This window comes from Carassius auratus, chromosome 31 (assembly GCF_003368295.1).
Source record: "Carassius auratus strain Wakin chromosome 31, ASM336829v1, whole genome shotgun sequence".
Classification (NCBI taxonomy): Eukaryota; Metazoa; Chordata; class Actinopteri; order Cypriniformes; family Cyprinidae; genus Carassius; species Carassius auratus.
This window is the reverse complement of record NC_039273.1, coordinates 22,714,048-22,735,219: the sequence shown is the minus strand read 5'-3', so window position 1 is coordinate 22,735,219 and position 21,172 is coordinate 22,714,048. Positions and strand designations below refer to the sequence as shown.

The window sequence follows — 21,172 nt, the reverse complement described above, 5'->3', positions numbered from 1 at the left end:
ACACAAACTTTAAAAATACTTCAAATTTAAGAAATGTTCCAGGTTAAATACAAAGTTAATTGAAAACATCAAAACTAAATTTGGCGAAAAACAATGCTAGAAATGTGTATAGGAAGGTACTGGTTTGGTTCACTTTTTATTGTTGTGGCTATGACTGAACTTGTGGAAACATGATAATATTTTGTGGTTATCAGTTTCTTCATGGACTCTCTTTCAATTGTAGAGCTTCCTAGAGTTGTTGTATTGTAAGTGAGTTATACATTTTGTGCAGTGTTTCTCAGCCCACACTAAAACATGATTCATACTATCATTTGCATAGGATTAAGATCTGCTGTGACAAATGTGGAAAATGAAAAGGTACTTTGCATGTCCATTATGCCCTTATGTCTTAACCTGTGTGACTGTTGTTTACTTGTTGCCCTGGTCTCTTAAAAGGCATGGCTGCTTTCCACAGGTACCAATATATGTTTTTGCCAGTGTTTTCCGCCAATGACACAAAATCCCAATTGTGTGTTTATTTTATAAATTTTTATTGGTTAAAGTTAACTGAGAATATCTTATATTTTTCCATGGGTGCTCGGAGATCTATACCTCTGCTGCCTTAAACAGGTCACCAAGGAAGAAACATACTTTTTGCAGTATTTACAACATGCACTATACCAGAACAATAAATCTTGATGTGAATGAATAAAAATGTCAAAAAAATTCCTGAGTGGTATGGTAAAACAAATCAACTGGATTAATATGGAGTCCCAAAATTATACCCACAGCACAAATCTCATTGTTAAATATTTTGTATAAATAAGTTTTCTAACAGCCATTTAAACCAAACTATGGATACATATTGAGTTTTGTAACAGAAGTTGTATTGTTGTACAGTATTTGTACAAACTGTAGATTGTTTACAGTTTACAGGAAATCGTTTCATGACATGTCTAATACGCCAAGGGAAAATGCAATGCAAAGTGCATGTAGTTTATTAAACAATAAGATGTCAATATTAAAAAATTCCAGTATCATATTTTATATCTCTCCCTTTTTAGAACACAATCAATAAATAATTAAACAACTGATGCAAAAAGGCCCCTTCAAACCTTTTGACTTGATTATTTTATTATTAATTTTATCTCTCACTTTTGATAATCCCTGTGTCTGAAGTTAATCTTTGCATTATAGATCTTTGCCTAGGATTTATTGATTATTAATAACATTTTATTCTTACTCTTTTTCTCAAATTTTTTCTCTCTTTCTGACCTCAACCCCATGCTCCCTCCTTTACAGTTATTTTTCTTTAAGACCAAACCCATCCCTCCCCATAAATGTATATTAACACTAGAAGTAGATATCCCTACAAACTGTGTCTGTGGAGTGTCTACTGTACTTGTTATTGAGATTCCCTGCTGACAGCCAGACTCTGGCAACCCTATGAGAAGAAGGGATCCTGGTGTACCTGGTAATGACATGAGGGAGGAATTTTAAGAATCTGTACTTAGATCAAGTCATGGAAGTAACTGATTACCTTCAGCCTCGATCTCGCCACAAACACACTTCATTCTACAGCCACACACAGCACTGGTGTAGATTATTCATAATTGTGAGAGAAAAGTGCCTGTGGTAACCAGGCTTATTTATAAGGCTTCACACTCCCTCACAGATACAAATTTGCTCATTACATGAGGCTCGTGGCAGTCTTTCTTTTGTGTTTTGATGAGAAGTGCCTGAAAAAGTATTTTATTCAAGCCACACTTAAGTGATAAAATATTAAACAAAGTAGCCTTTATTTTAGAGAAAGATGGCACAAGCATTCATACTGCATTCATACCCAATAAGCTTGTTGCTTTGCATTTAGATAGCTGGTTAGCATTCGCTAGAGTTCTTCTGAAACCCTCCAGCTTCACCTGTATAGATCTGCTACAGGTTATTTTATATGCTATTTGTGCAGCAGCAGTAGCTCTTTAATACTTAAATACCTGCAGGACAATCGGCAGATTACACATTTAACTTGATTCAAGTGCAATGTGATTATAATATAAGGATTTGATTGTGCTTTATTGTACACTTTATGACTCGTTTTATTTATTTTTTTATTTATAAATGAAATAATTAAAAAGGGCAGAAAAAAATAGAAATACACATAACTTAAATGACTGCGGGAAAAATGAATAAAAGAAGTAACATAATGTAGGAAATGCTTCAAAGACGTGGGGAAAAAAATATGTCAATTACTTACTGAACCAGCAATGTATTGGACCGGGAAATAACTTCCCTCTCTCTCCCTCTCTCTCTCGCTATACTGTATATAAAGTGTATTATATATTATTATGTAAAGTATAATATTATACACTATAATATAATATAATATTGTATTGTATTATAATTATTAGCCTGTATCCAAATTGTCTGTCTGGAATGCAGCATTACGTTAACGTCAATAAACAATTGTGTACTACAATTAAGAGCCATTCTATAAGGTGACATTTCAGCACTTGACAAACAGATAGCGACTCCTAAGTATCATTTAAAGCATAGTTACGTGTGTTTGCTTTACATGTACTTTTGGGAAACGCACATGAAACAATAAAAATCATAAATTTACTCATAAAAAAATGTTCTTAAGAGCTAAGATCAATCGTTATCGGGAAACCCGGCCCTGTGTGTTTATGTTCACTACTCACTACTGTGTGTGTGTGCACTTGGATTGGAAAAAATGCAGAGCACAGATTCGTAGTATGGGAACCTAGATATATAAAACAATGCTGGTGCATTCCCTTACGAAAATTAACCATGGTTTTACTACAAATAAAACCAAAAAACCATGGTTACTATAGTTAAACCATGGTAACCACAAAATAACCACGGTTTTGCTATATTAACCATAGTTTAACCATGGTATTTGTAGTAAATCTGTGGTTGTACAAATGGTGGTCAACACGCCAAAAAACCATGGGTTACTACAGTTTTACTATAATAAAACCATGGTCATTTTTCGTAAGGGTTAACATGGAAAAAATAATAATTTAAGTTCACTAAATGCAAAATGACATGTGCATTAAAATATTGTACATAAACATTAAAATTATAATAAAAATATTATTTTGTGCTGACACTGTATTCTTTATAGACATTTTAGTACAGCATAGTCTATTTATATTTATAGGTGCTTCTCAATGAATTAGAATGTCGTGAAAAAGTTGCACACAGACTTTAGTAGTTTAAGTCTTTGGTTCTTTTCATTGAGATGATTTAACAAAAACCCACCAAATCACAATGTCAACTAATTAGAATACTTCATAAGACCAATAAAAACATTTTTTTTTTTTTGTGAATTGTTGGCCATCTGAAATTTTTGTTCATTTACTGTATATGTACTCAATACTTGGTAGGACCTCCCTTTGCTTTAATTCCTGCCTCAATTCTGTGTGGCATGAAGGTGATCAGTTTGTGGAACTGCTGAGGTGGTCTGGAAGCCCACTTTCTTTGACAGTGGCTTTCAGCTCATCTGGATTGTTTGGTCTCTTGTTTCTCATTTTCCTCTTGACAATATCCCACAGATTCTCTATGGGGTTCAGGTCTGGTGATTTTGCTGGCCAGTCAAGCACACCAACACCATGGTCATTTAACAACTTTTGGTGCTTTTGGCAGTGTGTGCAGGTGCCAACACCTGCTGGAAAATGAAATCAGCATCTATAAAAATGCTGGTCAGCTGAAGGAAGCATGAAGTGCTCTAAAATGCCTTGGTAAATGGGTGCAGTGACTTTGGTTTCCAAAAAACACAATGGACCAACACCAGCAGATGTTATTACACCCCAAATCATCACAGACTGTGGAAACTTAACACTGGACTTCAAGCAACTTGGGCTATGAGCTTCTCCACCCTTCCTCGGGACTCCATGACCTTGGTTTCCAAATGAAATACAAAACTTTCTCTCATTTGAAAAAAAGGACTTTGGACCACTGGGCAACAGTCCAGTTCTTCTTCTCTTTAGCCTTGGTAAGATGCCTCAGGAGTGGCTTAACAAGAGGAATATGACAACTGTATCCAAATTCCTTGACACGTGTGTGGTGGCTCTTGATGCCTTGGCCCCAGCCTCAGTCCATTCCTTGTGAAGTTCACACCAATTCTTGATTCGATTTTGCTTGATAATCCTCATAAGGCTGCGGTTCTCTCGGTTGGTTGTGCATCTTTTTTTCTCCACACTTTTTCCTTCTACTCAACTCTCTGTTAACATGCTTTGATACAGCACTCAGTAAATGGCCAGCTTCTTTGAATATTTGTGGCTCCTGGTGAAGGGTGTCAATGATTGTCTTCTGGACAACTGTCAGATCAGCAGTCTTCCCCATAATTGTGTAGCCTAGTGAACCAAACTGAGAGACCATTTTGAAGGCTCAGGACATCTTTGCAGGTGTTTTGAAATGATTAGTTGATTGGCATGTCACCACATTCTAATTTGTTGAAATAGTGAATTGGTGTGGTTTTGTTAAATGTGAGCCAAATCACAATGAAATGAATGAATGAATGAAAAAAGACTTAAATTACTTCAGTCTGTGTGAACTGAATTTATTTAATAGCTGAGTTTCACAATTTGAGTTAAATTACTGAAACAAAATGAACTTTTTCAAGACATTCTAATTGAGAAGCACCTGTATTTAGACTTTAAGTGTCAGAGTACAAGTGTGTAGATGTCTTTAGAATTCGTACAAACTTACCTTTACACTGTGGAAATACAAACAGAAGACAGAAGACGAAGAGCGCAGCACTGAAAGGGGTGTGAGCAACATAAGGTCTATACAGCAATTTCAAATCTCTACAGCAATTCATAGAAACAATATTTCAAATATTCTTAATAATTAAATAGTAGTAACAAACTTTTGCTATGGCAAAATGTGTTTATTTTACCATTTCCACGAAATAGCATTTATTTAAATTCCTCTTTTGCTTTAAATTATCTTTATATCTGTCTTTGAGTTTTGTAACAATAGTGAACTGTCAATTTAAGTGACACAATGAAGAGGAAATGACATAAGATGCCTTTACAGTGTTTTTTTTTTTTTTTTTTTAAATGGCCTCTCACATAAAACAGACAGGAAAAAATCTTGATTTTCTCCTGTCATTTCTAGAGAAGACTTTTGAAGAACAACCCCACCCACCCACTTCCTTGAATCAACACTGCTATCGTGTGGTCATTGGTCATAATGCCAACAAGAATCATAACATCCTCTTTCATGCATCATTTGTAGTTTTATACAGCTAAGCTTGCTCACACACATACACATGCATGCCATTCTGTCTCCCATGGACTGTTGGATCTGTTTCCATGAGTTACCTCAGGTCACAGAGGGCATTGGTAACAGTACAACACACACACACTTGTTGGTGGTGATTGTATTTGACAGCTCAGAGGCGTAGGAGAGAGCCGGATTGAGGTTGTGACAGCCTCTCTGCTGTCGGATCTTGTGGCAGCATTGATTGCTGGGTAATGGGCGCGGCTCACAGCCATCGACCGGCTGCTGGGCTTCATCCGCCTACAACTCCCTTTGGGCCGAAGGAGGCAGACAGACAGACTTTCCTTTCCTGATCGTGTCAGATTGTGCTAAGAAAAACAAGGTGACGAGAAAGGATGTATCTCAGTCCTAAAGCTAATCAACAGAGTGCTGGGTAGTTCTAAATCTGTGAGAGTATTGATATTTTTGACAAGTGACAAGACCTTCAAACTTGGAAGGTTAAGGAGATTTGCAGGAAGGAATGGTTGTAGGAAGGTTTCTGGAAAACAAATTTGCTGAAGAGATTGTAAGAGCTTGTTATTTAGTAGTAGTATTTCTTGCTTGCTTGATTTAATACTGTATATCCATTTGTCAGGATAAAAAAATAGAAGACTAAATCTGAAATCAATCATTTTTATCCATCATTCTAAAGTCAATTTAGCAATAATGCATAATGTACTATGTATAATGTACATAATGAAAATGGATATTAATTTAGAAATTTACTAAATATTAAATATTAGTGTATCAAAACTCTACTTTAAGTGACCTTAAGATGGTGGCAAAGGTAACCTAAATGTAAAAATATTGCAAATGAGCATGCATAATAAAGTTGCATTCATATTTAACAGATAAAACGTTTGATTTTAAAAATGTATTAGAAAACGTTGAGATTACCCAAGAGTAATAATAAACGCTGTAGAAGTATAGTTCATTGTTAGTTCATGTTAAGTAATGAAACCTTATTGTAAATTGTGGAAGTCAAAATCATACACATTGATTCATCAAATCACATGATATAAATTATTTATTTACATTACAGCGAATAAAAACAAAGAAAAACATCACAAGAATTATAACCTATTGGAAATATATAATACATTACCAAAGAGAGCCCCGGAGAGCTCATTTCTTCGATGGTGTCATAGACAACAAATACAAGGCAACATGTGGCACACCTCTCCATTCATCCATCCATTCATCCATTCATCCATCCATCCTTCCACAAGCACTTCTCTTTCCAGATTGTTGCAACCCCAGGGAAGGGCTGTTTTTGGCTGTACGCTCTGACGCTTTGATGAAGCTGACTGCCTGCTCTCTTTTCCACTGAGTCTGACTCAAGGCTGCAGGCCAGTTGGAAAACCACTGCAGGCCCGTCCCATGAGGCTGTCCCCTGTTTGCATCCACAAGGAATCGAGGGACGATAAGGTTTGCACACTGCCAGGAGTCCCGTCTCAGTTCTTACACACACCTAGCAACACCTGTCAGGAGGGGGGTATGTTTCCCACAGTTTCCCGGGGCCTTTTCTCTGCTGTCTTTAGCACATGTCACTCTGTGTTTAAGGGTTCGTCAGATGAGTCTGGTGGAGGCCCGCAGGGTGTTTTCAGAGTTGAAGTGTGGAACGGTTTGTTTCTGCCGTGCTATCCGATTCCCACGTGGACATCTTCTGGAAACATGAAAAAACAACAACAAAACAACTAAAAAAAAAGAAGTTTATGTTCCTCACTCTTATATTGAATAGGGCTTCACAATTAATTAAAATAAATCAGAATGCAAATGCTGTCTGTTATATATGTATATAGGATTGCATGTGAATGTGAAGTGTCTTTTTTATATGATCCAATGTTTTCAGTCTCAGAGCAGCTTAGTCTGCAGTATATATATATATATATATTCACTTGTTTTATACAGGGGGATATTACGATAGCAGTAATAATTCTTAATTCATTTAATATTTTTATTTAATAATATTAACAATAATAATAATAACTGTCAGTTGTCAAAAAAAGGAGATACTTAAAGGTTTAAAAAAATCATTAAATGTTATAAACATGATACTTAACTGATAGACATAACAGAAAAGTCTGCAATAGTAATACTTATTTTATTTTTGTTTAGTAATAATTTATTATTATTACTATCACTGTCTGTCTGACGAGGGGCTTTAAGGTGTAAAATGTGAACTGATGAATATATTATGTAAAATAAACATGATACCAGCATCATTATCGTCATAATAATAATAACAATAATAATAATAGCAACAACAATAAATTATTATTAAAGGGGGGGGGGTGAAATGCTATTTCATGCATACTGAGTTTTTTACACTGTTAAAGAGTTGGATTCCCATGCTAAACATGGACAAAGTTTCAAAAATGAAGTTGTACGTTTGAAGGAGTATTTCTGTTCCAAAAATACCTCTTCCGGTTTGTCACAAGTTTCGGAAAGTTTTTTTCGAGTATGGCTCTGTGTGACGTTAGATGGAGCGGAATTTCCTTATATGGGTGCTAGGGCACGTCTGCCGGAAGAGCGCGTGCTCCCGTATTGCAGAGTACTGAGAGCACAACAGACTTCACTGATCAGAGCGAGAGCGTCGCGAAATGTCACAAAAGAAGTGTGCTTTTGGTTGCCAGGGCAAGACAACCCTGCACAGATTACCAAAGAAAAAACAGCATTAAGGGACCAGTGGATGGAGTTTATTTTTACAGAGCATCAACGGAGTTGTGCAACTGTTTGTGTTTGTTCCTTGCATTTCGAAGATGCTTGTTTTACAAACAAGGCCCAGTTTGATGACGGATTTGCATATCGTTTATTTCTTAAGGATGATGCAGTCCCAACGAAAAAGGGTCACGATCGTGTGTTGGAACCGCATGCGGTGAGTAAAACTGCTTCAAATATCTCTGCCTCCTTGTTAGTGCGTCCCCTCCCATGCCGGAGACCTGGGTTCGAGCCCCGCTCGGAGCGAGTCGTTGCTGCTGCTGCTCTCGTTCAGTTTCAGCCTCGGGATCTGATTCTGGATCATAAATAAACGGCTGAATCTGACTGTTAGCCATGGTTTGTTTTGGATGTGTTTTTCCTCACGGTAATGTCACAGCTTCCAGACGCTTTCAACGCAAAAGCCTACTGGCGCTCGTGATTCTTTAGCTCCGCCCACACGCCACGCCTCCAGACGCTCGTGTTTTTCCGGGAAAAAACTGTACAGACTATCTTTCTCTCATGAATATAATAAAACTAAAGACTTTTTGGAGTTATGAAGGATGCAGTACTACTCTGTAGGTACTCAAGATTAACAGGATATTGAGTGAAAATGAGCATTTCACCACCCCTTTAACAAAAAGCACAGCAAACCAGGAGCTTTTATAAAAAAAATAATAATAAAAAAAGATCCGATTTTAAACTAAAGCAATCAAATTAAATCACAAATAACTACATTTATCAATATTAAAATGATAAACTTTCTGACCAGAATGTACCGACTTTAGAAATCAGTGACAATGAAGAAGACGGCACTGATTCCAGACCAGACCAAAGTTGTTCCTGTTTTCATTAGTTCCATCTTCTTACTTACAATTACAAACATCAAGTTTTACACAGTGAAGAAAACCTTTAACTTTAATTGGCTATACAGGTTGAGCAAACCAATCACCTACCAAGTTTTAAAGCATTATTTTCACAGAACTTAAGGAATCAATATATTGCTTTTTCCTTTTCTCCATATCATTAAAAAGCCTGCAAGTGACCTACAGCTTAGAAAGTAATCCATTTTGCAATTGCATTTTGTCAATCTGTCTGAGGTAGACTTTCACACAGGACTGTTATTATTATATTATTGATCTATGCTCCTTATTACAGAATCTACATAGGGGTCAGTGGGCATGATTAAACGTGTTGAATTTTTAACAGGTTTTTTTATTTTTATATAATTAATTTTACTACATTAATATGTTAAACTGACAGCTCTAATCATAATATATAAAATGCACAGAAAGAGGGGGATGGAGAGAGACGGATGGAGATCAGATAGCCACAGACAGGCACTTGCTGTGGTTTAAATTGTCTCATTAACAGCTTCTCTCTCTTCCCTAGCAGCTCAGCAGGGGAAACCTTCCACCACAGGGAATCTTTATTATATTTTCCTCGTTGCTTTATTAAATGTCATGTTTTGCATAGGGCAGAGTGTGCCCCTAGCTCTTAAATCTGCTCGGAGGCAGCAGGGTCCGCAGGGGACACTGATTCCTGACCAAACCAAAGCTGTTCCTGTTTTAATTAGTTCCATCCTCTCGCTCGCAAACATCACGTTTTACACAGTGTAGAGAACCTTTAACTCACTGCCTGAACAGGTTGAAGAAAGTAATCAAGTCTCAAAGCATTAGATTCACAGCCTCAAATGAACTTTTTGCCAATGGTGGGTGAATTAAGAAAATAAATAGCAATTATAGCAAGAATAGCAGCATGTTTTTGAGAAATTCCAATGTAAAGACAAGTTTTTTTTTTTTTTTTTACTGCAGCATATTTGAACCATAATTATCCTGACTTTGAGACATGTACCATATGAGATTCTCTCATGATCAGTGATATGTAACACATTAAGGGGGAATTGTGCTTCTTAATATTTTTGTGGAAACTGGATTCACTGTTAAATAGAAAGTTCAAAAGAACATTATTTATTTGAAATTGATGTTTTTGTAACATCATAAAGGCCTTTTTATACCAAGCACAATAACTATAAAGAACACAATTTTAGCATCCACACCAACTGAGGATCATGTTCTGTTATTATAAGTTATTGTAAGTGCACTGCAGTTTTGTCGTCTGATGCTTTAAATACTCAAGCTATTTAAAAACAGGCTGATTTTGATTGGATGTTTCTATCATTCATCAGCTGAAAAAAAAAAAAAAAATCCAACAATATTAAAGGGGGGGTGAAATGCTATTTCATGCATACTGAGTTTTTTACACTGTTAAAGAGTTGGATTCCCATGCTAAACATGGACAAATATTCAAAAATTAAGTTGTACGTTTGAAGGAGTATTTCTGATCCAAAAATACTCCTTCCGGTTTGTCACAAGTTTCGGAAAGTTTTTTTCGAGTATGGCTCTGTGTGACGTTAGATGGAGCGGAATTTCCTTATATGGGTCCTGAGGGCACGTTTGCCGGAAGAGCGCGCGCTCCCGTATAGCAGAGCAGAGAGAGGCTGTGCACAGACAATCACTGATCAGAGCGAGAGCGTCGCGAAATGTCACAAAAGGAGTGGGTTTTTGGTTGCCAGGGCAAGACAACCCTGCACAGATTACCAAAGAAAAAACAGCATTAAGGGACCAGTGGATGGAGTTTATTTTTACAGAGCATCAACGGAGTTGTGCAAGTGTTTGTGTTTGTTCCCTGCATTTCTAAAATGCTTGTTTTACAAACAAAGCCCAGTTTGACGACGGATTTGCGTATCGTTTATTTCTTAAGGATGATGCAATCCCAACGAAAAAGGGTCACGATGGTGTGTTGGAACCGCAGGCGGTGAGTAAAACTGCTTAAAATATCTCTGCCTCCTTGTTAGTGCGTCCGCCTCCCATCGGAGACCCGGGTTCGAGCCCCGCTCGGAGCGAGTCCTTGCTGCTGCTGCCTTCGTTCAGTTTCAGCTGTCACAGCTTTCAAACGCTCTCAACGCAACTGGCGCTCGTGATTCTTTAGCTCCGCCCACACGTCACGCCTCCAGGCGCTCGTGTTTTTCCGGGAAAAATCGGTACAGACTATCTTTCTCTTATGAATATAATAAAACTAAATACTTTTTGGAGTTATGAAGGATGCAGTACTTACTCTATAGGTACTCAAGATTAACAGGATATTGAGTGAAAACGAGCATTTCATCCCCCCTTTAAGTAATTTTCATTACAGCTGTTTTAAATCACACCGGCTACAAACCTTTAAATGGTTGTGTAAACCATTTTATTTGAAAAATGTCATGTCATGTGGTGCAACCATCAAGAATTACTATTATTATTTTACAAATGTAATGAATTATTAATTACCAAAGATCACTAAGGAGGGTCTGCATGGGTCCTCTCTATGATATAACTTTCATAAATCCTGTGTTGTCCATGTAAATGAATAGGACATGAACCAACCAAACAAACAAAATAAATAATAATAATAAATAAAATAAAAAACAATGACTCTTCCAATATTTTTTCCCCCAAAGATGGTTTCTGTAATTTGTACTATTGTATGTTCAAGTGTTAGTTTTTTCTAGTAAGTTATTAGTTATTTACAACTAGTTAATTGATGCTATCTAAAATAGTGTGTGGTTTTATGATTGTGAGCATGTGATTGGATGTGCGGGACTTTGGGCGGGACTTTGATACCATGGATCCACCTTATAATCACTGCTTCTCAGACTCCAGCTCCAAATCACAGCGGATAATTCTGGGGCTTCAGTTTTCTACAGTCTATGGTTGCACCATATGATTTGGCAGACCAGATCATGCCACTTTTGGTTTTGTTTCATTCCTTTAGTGAGGGGTTGTTCTTCATTGATATCAGGACAGTTGTTATCATCCTCCCATTTTTGATGATTATTAAGTTCACATGTACATCCCCTGAAACTATAATGGCAAAAGTTATCCCTGCATTATCGCTGCCTTCTTGTGTCTGTCTGGCAAACCTTTCACTGTCTTTAATCAAGAAAATCTTTCCTTTAGAATCCTGCAGGGCTACTTTAGGAGAGTTATATTAAATAGATTGTAGTCGAATCCCATTATATGAAAGTGAGGTGGCAATTTCCCCCTTGGTAGGAAACACTGAGAGCAACAGAGCCATTGTGACAACATGGTCCATTCCACAGCCCCGCGTATCCCAGGAAGCCTTGTTATGGGACAAAGCAACAATCAAAACAACCATAATACATCAGAGGCCTCAGAAAGCCCGCTTACAGAAGGAGCGCTACAGAAGCACAGCAGAGGAAAAATGGCCGAGCCTTACTGTGCGCCGTACACTTTTAAAAGGTCAGAGACCCTGAATGATCACTCATGAGAGAGTGCCTGATGTTCCTTCCTCACTTTTTGCATTTTCACTCTCTGAACCATTACTTTTGCTATCTCCCTGTAGTTCTTACACTCTGCATGCAATGCACATCAGATAATCATCACAATCACCTAATCACTACGCCAACTCTGCGCCCTTGCAGGAGTGTGTTTGATTAAAAGTGCTTCAGTCTGAGCATCTTTGATTAGCTAGACAGAAACACAGAGAGCCAAAGACATCGACAGAAAGAGGAGAGCAAGACAGGACTAGAGAAAATTAAATGGGGAGAACGCAAGCGGAGACAGATGAGAGAGAGACGTTTCCTAAGTCATTGCTGTGGTTAGAAAGTGTGTTGCTATAGAAACGGGTTACGTGCTGTAAGGTGAAGGAGGGCACTGCGGTGAACACTGTGCACTTTTGAAACACCTTTCACTTCATGTGACGTGCGTGTCACATGCGTGTCAAGTTTCATCATTTGATCGATATTAGCAACTGTTGATTAGTTCTCTGGGAGCCTGTCCTCCAACAAAAAAATGACCATATAGGTCGTTTGTGCAAACACCTTATTATGACCTATATTAACGTTTGAAAGTTTAGTGGCCTCTAGCGGGCGTAAAAATAATGACAGTATCGCGTTGCGTCTGTCGTCATGAAATTACGTATAATGTAATTACCAATCAAAATGCACGTTTATTTAAATGCAATGTGTGGACTTTTTACACTGATCTCACAGTAATTCGTACATATTTTTCTAGGTGGATTATTCATTCGAATGACCCGCCTAACCCCACCCCTAAACCTAACCCTCACAGAAATCATGCTAAATTTTGATTTATTGAGCATACACATTTTACGCGCACGTCCGTTCTCTGGGTTCAAACCCATGCTAGCATGATGACATATCAAGATATAATGCAATAAACTACCAACTGAGCTACACGAAACGAAAATCAGAGCGCAAATAAAAGAGTACAAAACATTAATATGAAAACAACCCTTTGCGATAGGGGCGCAATTGTAGTATACGCTCTGATGGGTCATATTTCAGGGATTTGGACAAACGACCTATACGAGCGTACTGGTTGGAGGACAGGTTGGTCCGTAGCCACCAGATCCAGTCTGTATCCAGATCAGAGGGTCACTGCAGTCACCCAGATATAGTACATATCCAGACCAGATGGTGGATCAGCACCTAGAAAGGACCTCTACAGCCCTGAACGACACCGGAGACCAGGACAACTAGAGCCTCAGATACAGATCCCCTGTAAAGACCTTGTCTCAGAGGACACCAGGACAAGACCACAGGAAACTGATGATTCTTCTGCACAATCTGACTTTGCTGCAGCCTGGAATTGAACTACTGGTTTCGTCTGGTCAGAGGAGAACTGGCCCCCCTACTGAGCCTGGTTTCTCCCAAGGTTTTTTTCTCCATTCTGTCACCAATGGAGTTTCGGTTCCTTGCCACTGTCGCCTCTGGCTTGCTTAGTTGGGGTCACTTCATCTACAGCGATATCGTTGACTTGATTGCAAATAAATGCACAGACACTATTTAACTGAACAGAGACGACATCACTGAATTCAGTGATGAACTGCCTTTAAATATCATTTTGCATTATTGACACACTGTTTTCCTAATTAATGTTGTTCAGTTGCTTTGACGCAATGCATTTTGTTTAAAGCGCTATATAAATAAAGGTGACTTGACAGGTTGTTCTCTGGATATTGCAATCAGAGTTATTCTGATTTCAGAAATTACATTTATAAATGTGTGTGTCTGCAACTGCATGCTATAGAATTTATTTGTGTTGGCTTCACAACTAGATCAAGCTGATAATTGTTACTGAATTTATTTGCTGTTTTATGCATCAGACAATCAAGGAAATCACACTGTCCTTCTCAGCAGCAGGAAAAACAAAACTGTTGAATTTTGAATAAATTATATAGAAGATGTGTGCAATGCGACAACACTGGAACACTCACCGTCCCATTATAATCAACAAAGCTGTGACTGAACCCTACACTGTGTTTTTATATATATATATATATATATATATATATATATATATATATATATATAAATAAATACAGTTCATAAAGAATATACAGTGGCCCCAAAATGTTTTTCAACGCTCACATAAAATGTTTGTAAAATAAGTGCTGAAGTGCCAAAAAAAAAACTTTCTGGGGTCACTGTATTATATACAGTATTATTAAATATATATAGTTTATATAGTTTGACCAGAATCATTGCAATATGAACATTCAAAAGAATGGTATTTTTATTGTTTTTGAGAGAAGTGTCTTATGCCCCCAAAGTAATATATTTTAAAATGTAATTTATTCCTTTGATGATGACAAAGCTGAATTTTCAGCATCATTAAACTAACTATCCATACAATTCTTTCCATACAATGAAAGGGTATCACTTAGCCTTGCGTAACTGACAGGCGTTTACTTTCTTGTGGGGTGGGGCTTGTCTAAAAGTTAAAATAATTGATTACCCTTAATCCAACCCCATACCTAAACTTAACAACTACTTTCTAAAAGGTTAACAATGACAGATTATTCTGTTCATCTAAAAAAAAAGACAGAAATCCATTATTTGTAAAATAATTTTCAACAAAGAATGCTATTTTTTATAAGAGGACACAGATATACACTGTAGATTAAGAATGAATCAAGTAATACAATTTTGGAATATTTTTAAAAATAGTATCATTATATAGAGGCCATACGTTAGTGTTATTTTTCGGTTTTGTTTCTACAAAAAAAAGAAACAACAACAACAACAACAACAACAAAAACAATCTCACCTTTCTTTTATGGGAATCTCAAAGGCAAGACAGAAAAAATAATATTGTGTGGCCTTTTAGAGCTTCTATATGTGCAGATTATTGTGTAATTGAAAACTCTGTGCTGTTTGCAGATTAATACTTAACATTTTACATCTTCATTTTCATACTGAAATAAAAGTATGCACATGAAAACAGACAACATTCGAAGCACTGTCTATTTTTTTAGCTCTAATATTCCTGCCTTTTACCCCAACTATTGGATTGTGCACATTGACCAACCTAAGTGCATGGCTGTGCAGGTTCGAGAAAGCTAGAAATCTGAGTGATTTGTGTTTTTAAACTCACCGTGTGATGCAAAGCACTAAGAGGCAGATAATGGCCACTTGCAGAACTCCAATGATGGATGCGATCAGAATGTAAGTCTTTTCTGAACCAGGTACCACATACATCACATTATAGTCCTTCCTGTCACACTGCGGCCCAATGAAGCCTGAATGGCAACTGAAAAACACACACATGGATAAGATCAAACAATGTTAGAGTTTAAAGCAAAGAAAAGATGGGCATACAATAATCGATAACTACTTTCATTAGGTGATGGTAGTGGGCAGGGAAAGAGTGTGTGCATAATCAAATGGCAGTAGGATGTTGATGATGCCACTGTTTGTGTATAATTAGGCAATTAGTGTTTATAGGTACAAAATAAAGCAATGGAAGTGTGTGTGTGTGTGTGTGTGTGTGTGAGTTGGGGGGGTGTTCGGTGGGGCTGGTGTGAGTGAGTGTGCAGAGGGGAGCTGGTGCACACTGGGAAAAACAGTCTTGTTTAATTAGAGCCTCGACCTCTCAGAAGAGGCAGTTAAAGGGACACCTGCCAGCTGGCACACACTCTCTCTCACACACACACACACACACAGCTTGTAGGAATGAGTCATTTTTCAGAGGGAGGCACACACACAATTTATCTTCTCTTTTTCTCTTTCCTTCACTTTTTTTCTTGCACATCTTTCATCATTTCTCATCTTCTCTCATTTCTCGTTCTCTCCCCTGCTTTTGTCTTCTCACTGCTTCTCCAAAATCAATCTCACAGTGTCCTTTAAAGAGTCTGTGGGCGCGTGGGAGAGAGAAGGAAGAGTTTGATATGTTGTGTGTGCCGTGTGGTGCGGTTACCTGCAGGTGGGGGGTGAGAGGTTGCTAGGATACTCGCACTCTCCGTGGACACAGTAGTTCTTGTAACGCTCTGGACACGGGATGTAAAGACCCCACGGTACCTCGCTCACCTGGTCTTTCTCCTCTAAACACACCCCGGACAAGAGAGAGAGACTGTAATTTGGCAATCAGGTTTATGTAGTCAGGTTAGATCTTGTGAAGGGCTGATTTGCGATGAAATCATGAAAGTGGCATAAAATAGTTAAAAAAAGTGCATAAAAAAAATCCACTGAACCACTGAAAACATCTTGAGTGGTTTGCACAGTGGCAAATTAACATGTAACACCATCAAAATGTGGGCATTTGTTTGCAATTCGGCAAACAACTTCTATTGATGATGCACTTTTGTTGAAGCAACACATTTGATTCATTTTTTGACAAACTTTTAAGAATCCATTAAGAATTCAAAAGGTTCATCATATATATAATATAGACATCTGACAGAATGAGTCTGATGACTGGCTAAATATTAAAACTACTATAAAATTCCTTGTCATTTGATTAACAAGGCTTACATAAAATGTTCAGAATACATATGTAACTGCCTGTAAATTACTTGTCAAATGATGGTAATTTTCTGAAAATCTGTGCCAGTTACAGAGGAATTCAGGTGGATAGATTCACAACAGCTTTGGTGCCGGGCTCTGTTAACATGAATTGTCATTAATTAATGAATTCTGTAGGCCAACCTGGAAGTTAGCATCACCCTGGTTTCCTTCAGAAAAGCAATTAGTTTTCACAAATGAACTCAACTTTTCTGAATGATTTTGATTTGTATTCAATATTTTGAAAACTAAATACAATTGTCAGAGGTAAAACACAAATGGTAGTCTATAAACGATGGTTGTATGACTTCAACATCACCACCACAATGCTTCTGACAACTGGAAGTTCCAGGTTTTAGGACTCTATATGTGCAAATGAACTTTGAGAGCTGTGTCTAATAAAAAACCATTTCAGCAAACAATTAGGTCTTCAATTTCTGTCTCTCCTCACAAACCGTTCTAAAATTATATAGACTTTGCACAATAAAGGTGGGTAAATGATGACAGAATAGTAATATTTAGATGAACTAGCCCTTTAAAAGACCATTTAGGACAGTGTTTCATCTCTAAATGGTGACAAGAATGTAAGTGTGTGTATGTGTGTGTGTAAGAGCACATTTGAAGGGGATCCTTGTAAGTCAATGGAGGGATCAATGATACAGCAGTGACACCACACCCTCCTCTGTTTACTCAATTAATCACAATCTTTCTTTCTTTCTTTTCTTATCTCTCTCTCTCTCACTCTCAAACTCTCTTCTGACACGGTCTATGAAGCAGGTCACAGCACTCAGTCAAACTGTCACACACACCGGGAGGTATCAGGGTACGGTGGCCTGTTGAGGACACATAAAGCAGGCTAGTTCTCCAGAGACTCACTGGTTTCAGTATGCTCCTTCACACTGCTCCGTTTATCACACGAAAGCTGTTAACATTTATGTTGGCTGCCTTTTCTTTAATGGAACACTTTTAGTGAATTTTAAATCAGAGGTTCTTGAAAATGCAACCTGGCTCTCATTTACCAAAAAATTAAGGAAAACATTTCTTTAAGAAAACTTTAATGGAAAATTTATTTATAAATCAAATCCCAGAGGGACTTTTAACAAAAAGTAAAGTATTTTCTGCAATTTAATTATATTGGAATTTAATTAAAACATTCAATTTCCGCAGTACTGCTGCTGCTAAAATTTTATTATTTTGCTTTCTTTCCTTAAATGGGAAACGTAATGTATTAAAAATTTTAATGTGTTTTAAAAAGACACAAATAACACACTGACCTACTCTACTGTTCAAAAGTTTGGGGAGTGTAAGATTTTTAGTTTAATATTCATGAAAGAAGTATTCTGCTCACCAAGGTTGCATTTCTTTGGTCAAAAATACAGTAAAAACAGTAATATTATAAAATATTATTGCAATTTAAAATAATGGTTTTCTGTTTTCATATACAATAAAATGCTATGTATTCCTGAGATGCAAAGCTGAATTTCAGTCTTCAGTGAGAATAGATCTTTCAGAAATCATTCTAATATGCTGATTTGCTGCTCAAGAAACATTTCTTATTATCGATGTTGATGAGCGCAAGCCCGAGCCCGACCCGAGCCCATGTAAGATTATATAAATTAACCCCGAACCCATCAGGTCCCATCGGGATCGGGTAAAGATCTTAAGCTCTAGAACCTGGTAAGATTTTGTTAAGGTTTGTTAAGAACAAATAAGATTTGTTATGTGTGAGACAGAGTTGGTGAGGGTAAAATTTTCTCATGACCTCAGATTGTGAGCAGAAAGACTGTGATTAGACTGTCAGGCTGGAGCAGAGGTGAACACATTTGTGTTTAATAGATTCAGAGTTGAGACTGACCCTTACAATGTCCGAGGTATTTGACCTCAATCCTCTCCTGCTTCTGACATGACACCTCTTTCACCTGGCAGGGGTTGTCATAGGAACGGCCGTCTGATGCACAGACTGGATTAAAACTGATGTGGGAGCAATCAATGTTGCATACACACCTGCAGAGAGAGAGAGAGAGAGAGAGAGAGCAGAGTCAACTTCACTGTCCACAGTAGAAGGAGATTCATGCCTGGGTTTACTCATTTAAAAAAGGTTGAGATAAATAAATTATCTATATAAGAGTGTTTAAATGTGACTGTTTATGATAGATATGATTATGAACAGATAAAAAAAGAATTAAATACAGTTAAATAGTTCAGTACCCCCCCCCCCCCCCCAAAAAAAAAATAATAATATCAAAGGTTGTTGTAATTTTGTCAAATTATGTAAAAAGTATAAAACTCTATGTGTATACATCACATTAGCAAGACAAGGAGATTCCATTTGTTCGTGAGATATTATTTTGATGCATGTACAGTATATCCACTGTTGCACATTTAATGAAATTAAATGTTTAATTTCTAATAGTCCACAGTGCCAGAATTGCCCAACGTTGGAAAAATTTCCATAAATAATCATATACAATAATAAGAAAAAACCATTTAAACAAACAAACCACAGCAAATGAAATGCCTACTATTAAAAAAAACTAACAAACATATTTTATTTAATATTAATAATTGGGTGTCTTTTTTAAAGAAAGAGAAATACTGTTTGATTAATTTCTGACTTTTTTAACTTATTAGAAATATGATGTTTTGAACATATATTTTCCAAATAAAATGACACATTCAGCTCCAGCAGCAGGCTGTTTAATGCAATACGAACAGTGTGATTCTCCTCCACATGAACTACTGAAAAAACGAATAATTTTGAGACAACAGACTACCATTTAAAAACATATATTTTTTGGTGGTGTAATCATTTTTTTTACTGTTTAGCTATGCAAAAAAAATTATTTTGTGTTTTTATTTTTATTTTTTTAAAGAATCATCTAAACCAGTCCACAAAACAGGTCAGATGATTTGTTCAAGACTTGTTATTAATTGAGAAACCATGAGTGGGCTGATAATAAGAACATTTGGAGTGAATCAAGGATTTAAATGGTGAACTTAACTGAATTCAATAGCTGAAAATCAAATAAACATGCACGTGGAGAGGGGGGTGCTTTGGGGCTTCAAGATTAAACAAACAATAGCCTTAGTGTGATCAAAAAAAAAAAAAAAAAAAAAGCTGTAACACTTTAGTATAGGGACCAATTCTAGTTGCTTATTAGCATGCATATTAATAGTACATTTGTGACCTAAAATGCATTTGGATTAAAATCATTATGTAAGGGTGTACAAAACAGAAACAACTGGCTCAAATCCTGAAAAATATTTTATTTTTATTTATATCTGTCAGTGTGATACTTTTTTGCGATTGCACTGATCTATATTGTGTGCATCTTAAACAAGCTCAAATTTCATTGGACAATGTGAAGTGAAGCGGTATTTTCCTGTTATTATTCATAAATCAGCTGAAAACTACATAGCCACAGTCTACTTTTTTTTTTTTTTAAATTGTAAGTAATGTTTACTATTATTTACGTCCTGCACATTTATATCCTTACCATTTGATGAAACTATAGTTAGTTAAATGATGCCTATGCATATACTTCAACTTTACTATAGTAATTATAGTATATACGGAATTACTCCATGTATAGATGCCTCTTTTTACATTTGAGCCCCTGCCTCTGAGGAACTCTGCACATCCATGTGTATAAATATGATTTTTCAATACATGCAAAACATGTATAAATACATGTATAAATCATCTGCATCTTTATGCAAAACTACATGAAATAAAATAAAATTACTCAATATTTAAAAAGGGACTAAAACATCAATAAAATTTAAATGTCAATAACTAACAAACTAACTAACTAACTATATAAATAAATAAAATGAAAAAAATTATTTGTATGTGTCATAGTTATGTTCCGTTCATTACCCACCATCAAGCACACCACGGATCCCATCCCGTTGACGACAGCATGTAACCACACTGAAACACTGAAATTCCTCCTCACTGACACTCCCCTCAGCCCCATAGTTCTCGGGCACCCCTGGCTTATCAAACACAACCCCAGGGTGGACTGGGGCCAAGGCTCCGTTTCCACCTGGAGTAATCAGTGCCCTGCCTCTTGTCTTGCGTCTGCTCATTCGTCTGTGTCTAGTTCTGTGTTTCAGGAGGAGATGGTTGATTTGTCTAACGTGCCCAAGGAGTACCTAAACCTGAAGGAAGTGTTCAGTAAGTCCCGGGCTGCTTCTCTTCCTCCCCATCATCCCTATGACTGTGCTATAGACCTGAATTAGGCCAGGTAAGTAAGGGAGGCCATGGAGAAACATATTTTTGATTCGCTGGCTTCCGAGTTCATCCACCCTTCCTCTTCTCCAGCGGGGGTGGGATTCTTTTTT

At 37.0% G+C, this 21,172-nt stretch overlaps 1 protein-coding gene across 2 annotated transcripts in view; it reads right to left on the bottom strand.

Moving 5' to 3' along the window:
- Positions 1–6,126: 6,126 nt before the first annotated feature.
- LOC113050880 (tomoregulin-2-like) overlaps positions 6,127–21,172 on the bottom strand; it is a 63,588-nt gene continuing 48,542 nt past the window's right edge. The window contains exons 6-9 of one of the 2 annotated variants that reach the window (XM_026214297.1): positions 18,681–18,829; positions 16,242–16,365; positions 15,420–15,575; positions 6,127–6,928 (exon numbers count right to left, since the gene is read on the bottom strand). In XM_026214297.1, coding sequence (XP_026070082.1) covers positions 6,832–6,928; positions 15,420–15,575; positions 16,242–16,365; positions 18,681–18,829 — 526 coding nt within the window. In that variant the 3' untranslated portion in view covers positions 6,127–6,831. The remainder of the gene's footprint in view (positions 6,929–15,419; positions 15,576–16,241; positions 16,366–18,680; positions 18,830–21,172) is intronic. The other variant, XM_026214298.1, reaches the window with a different exon arrangement.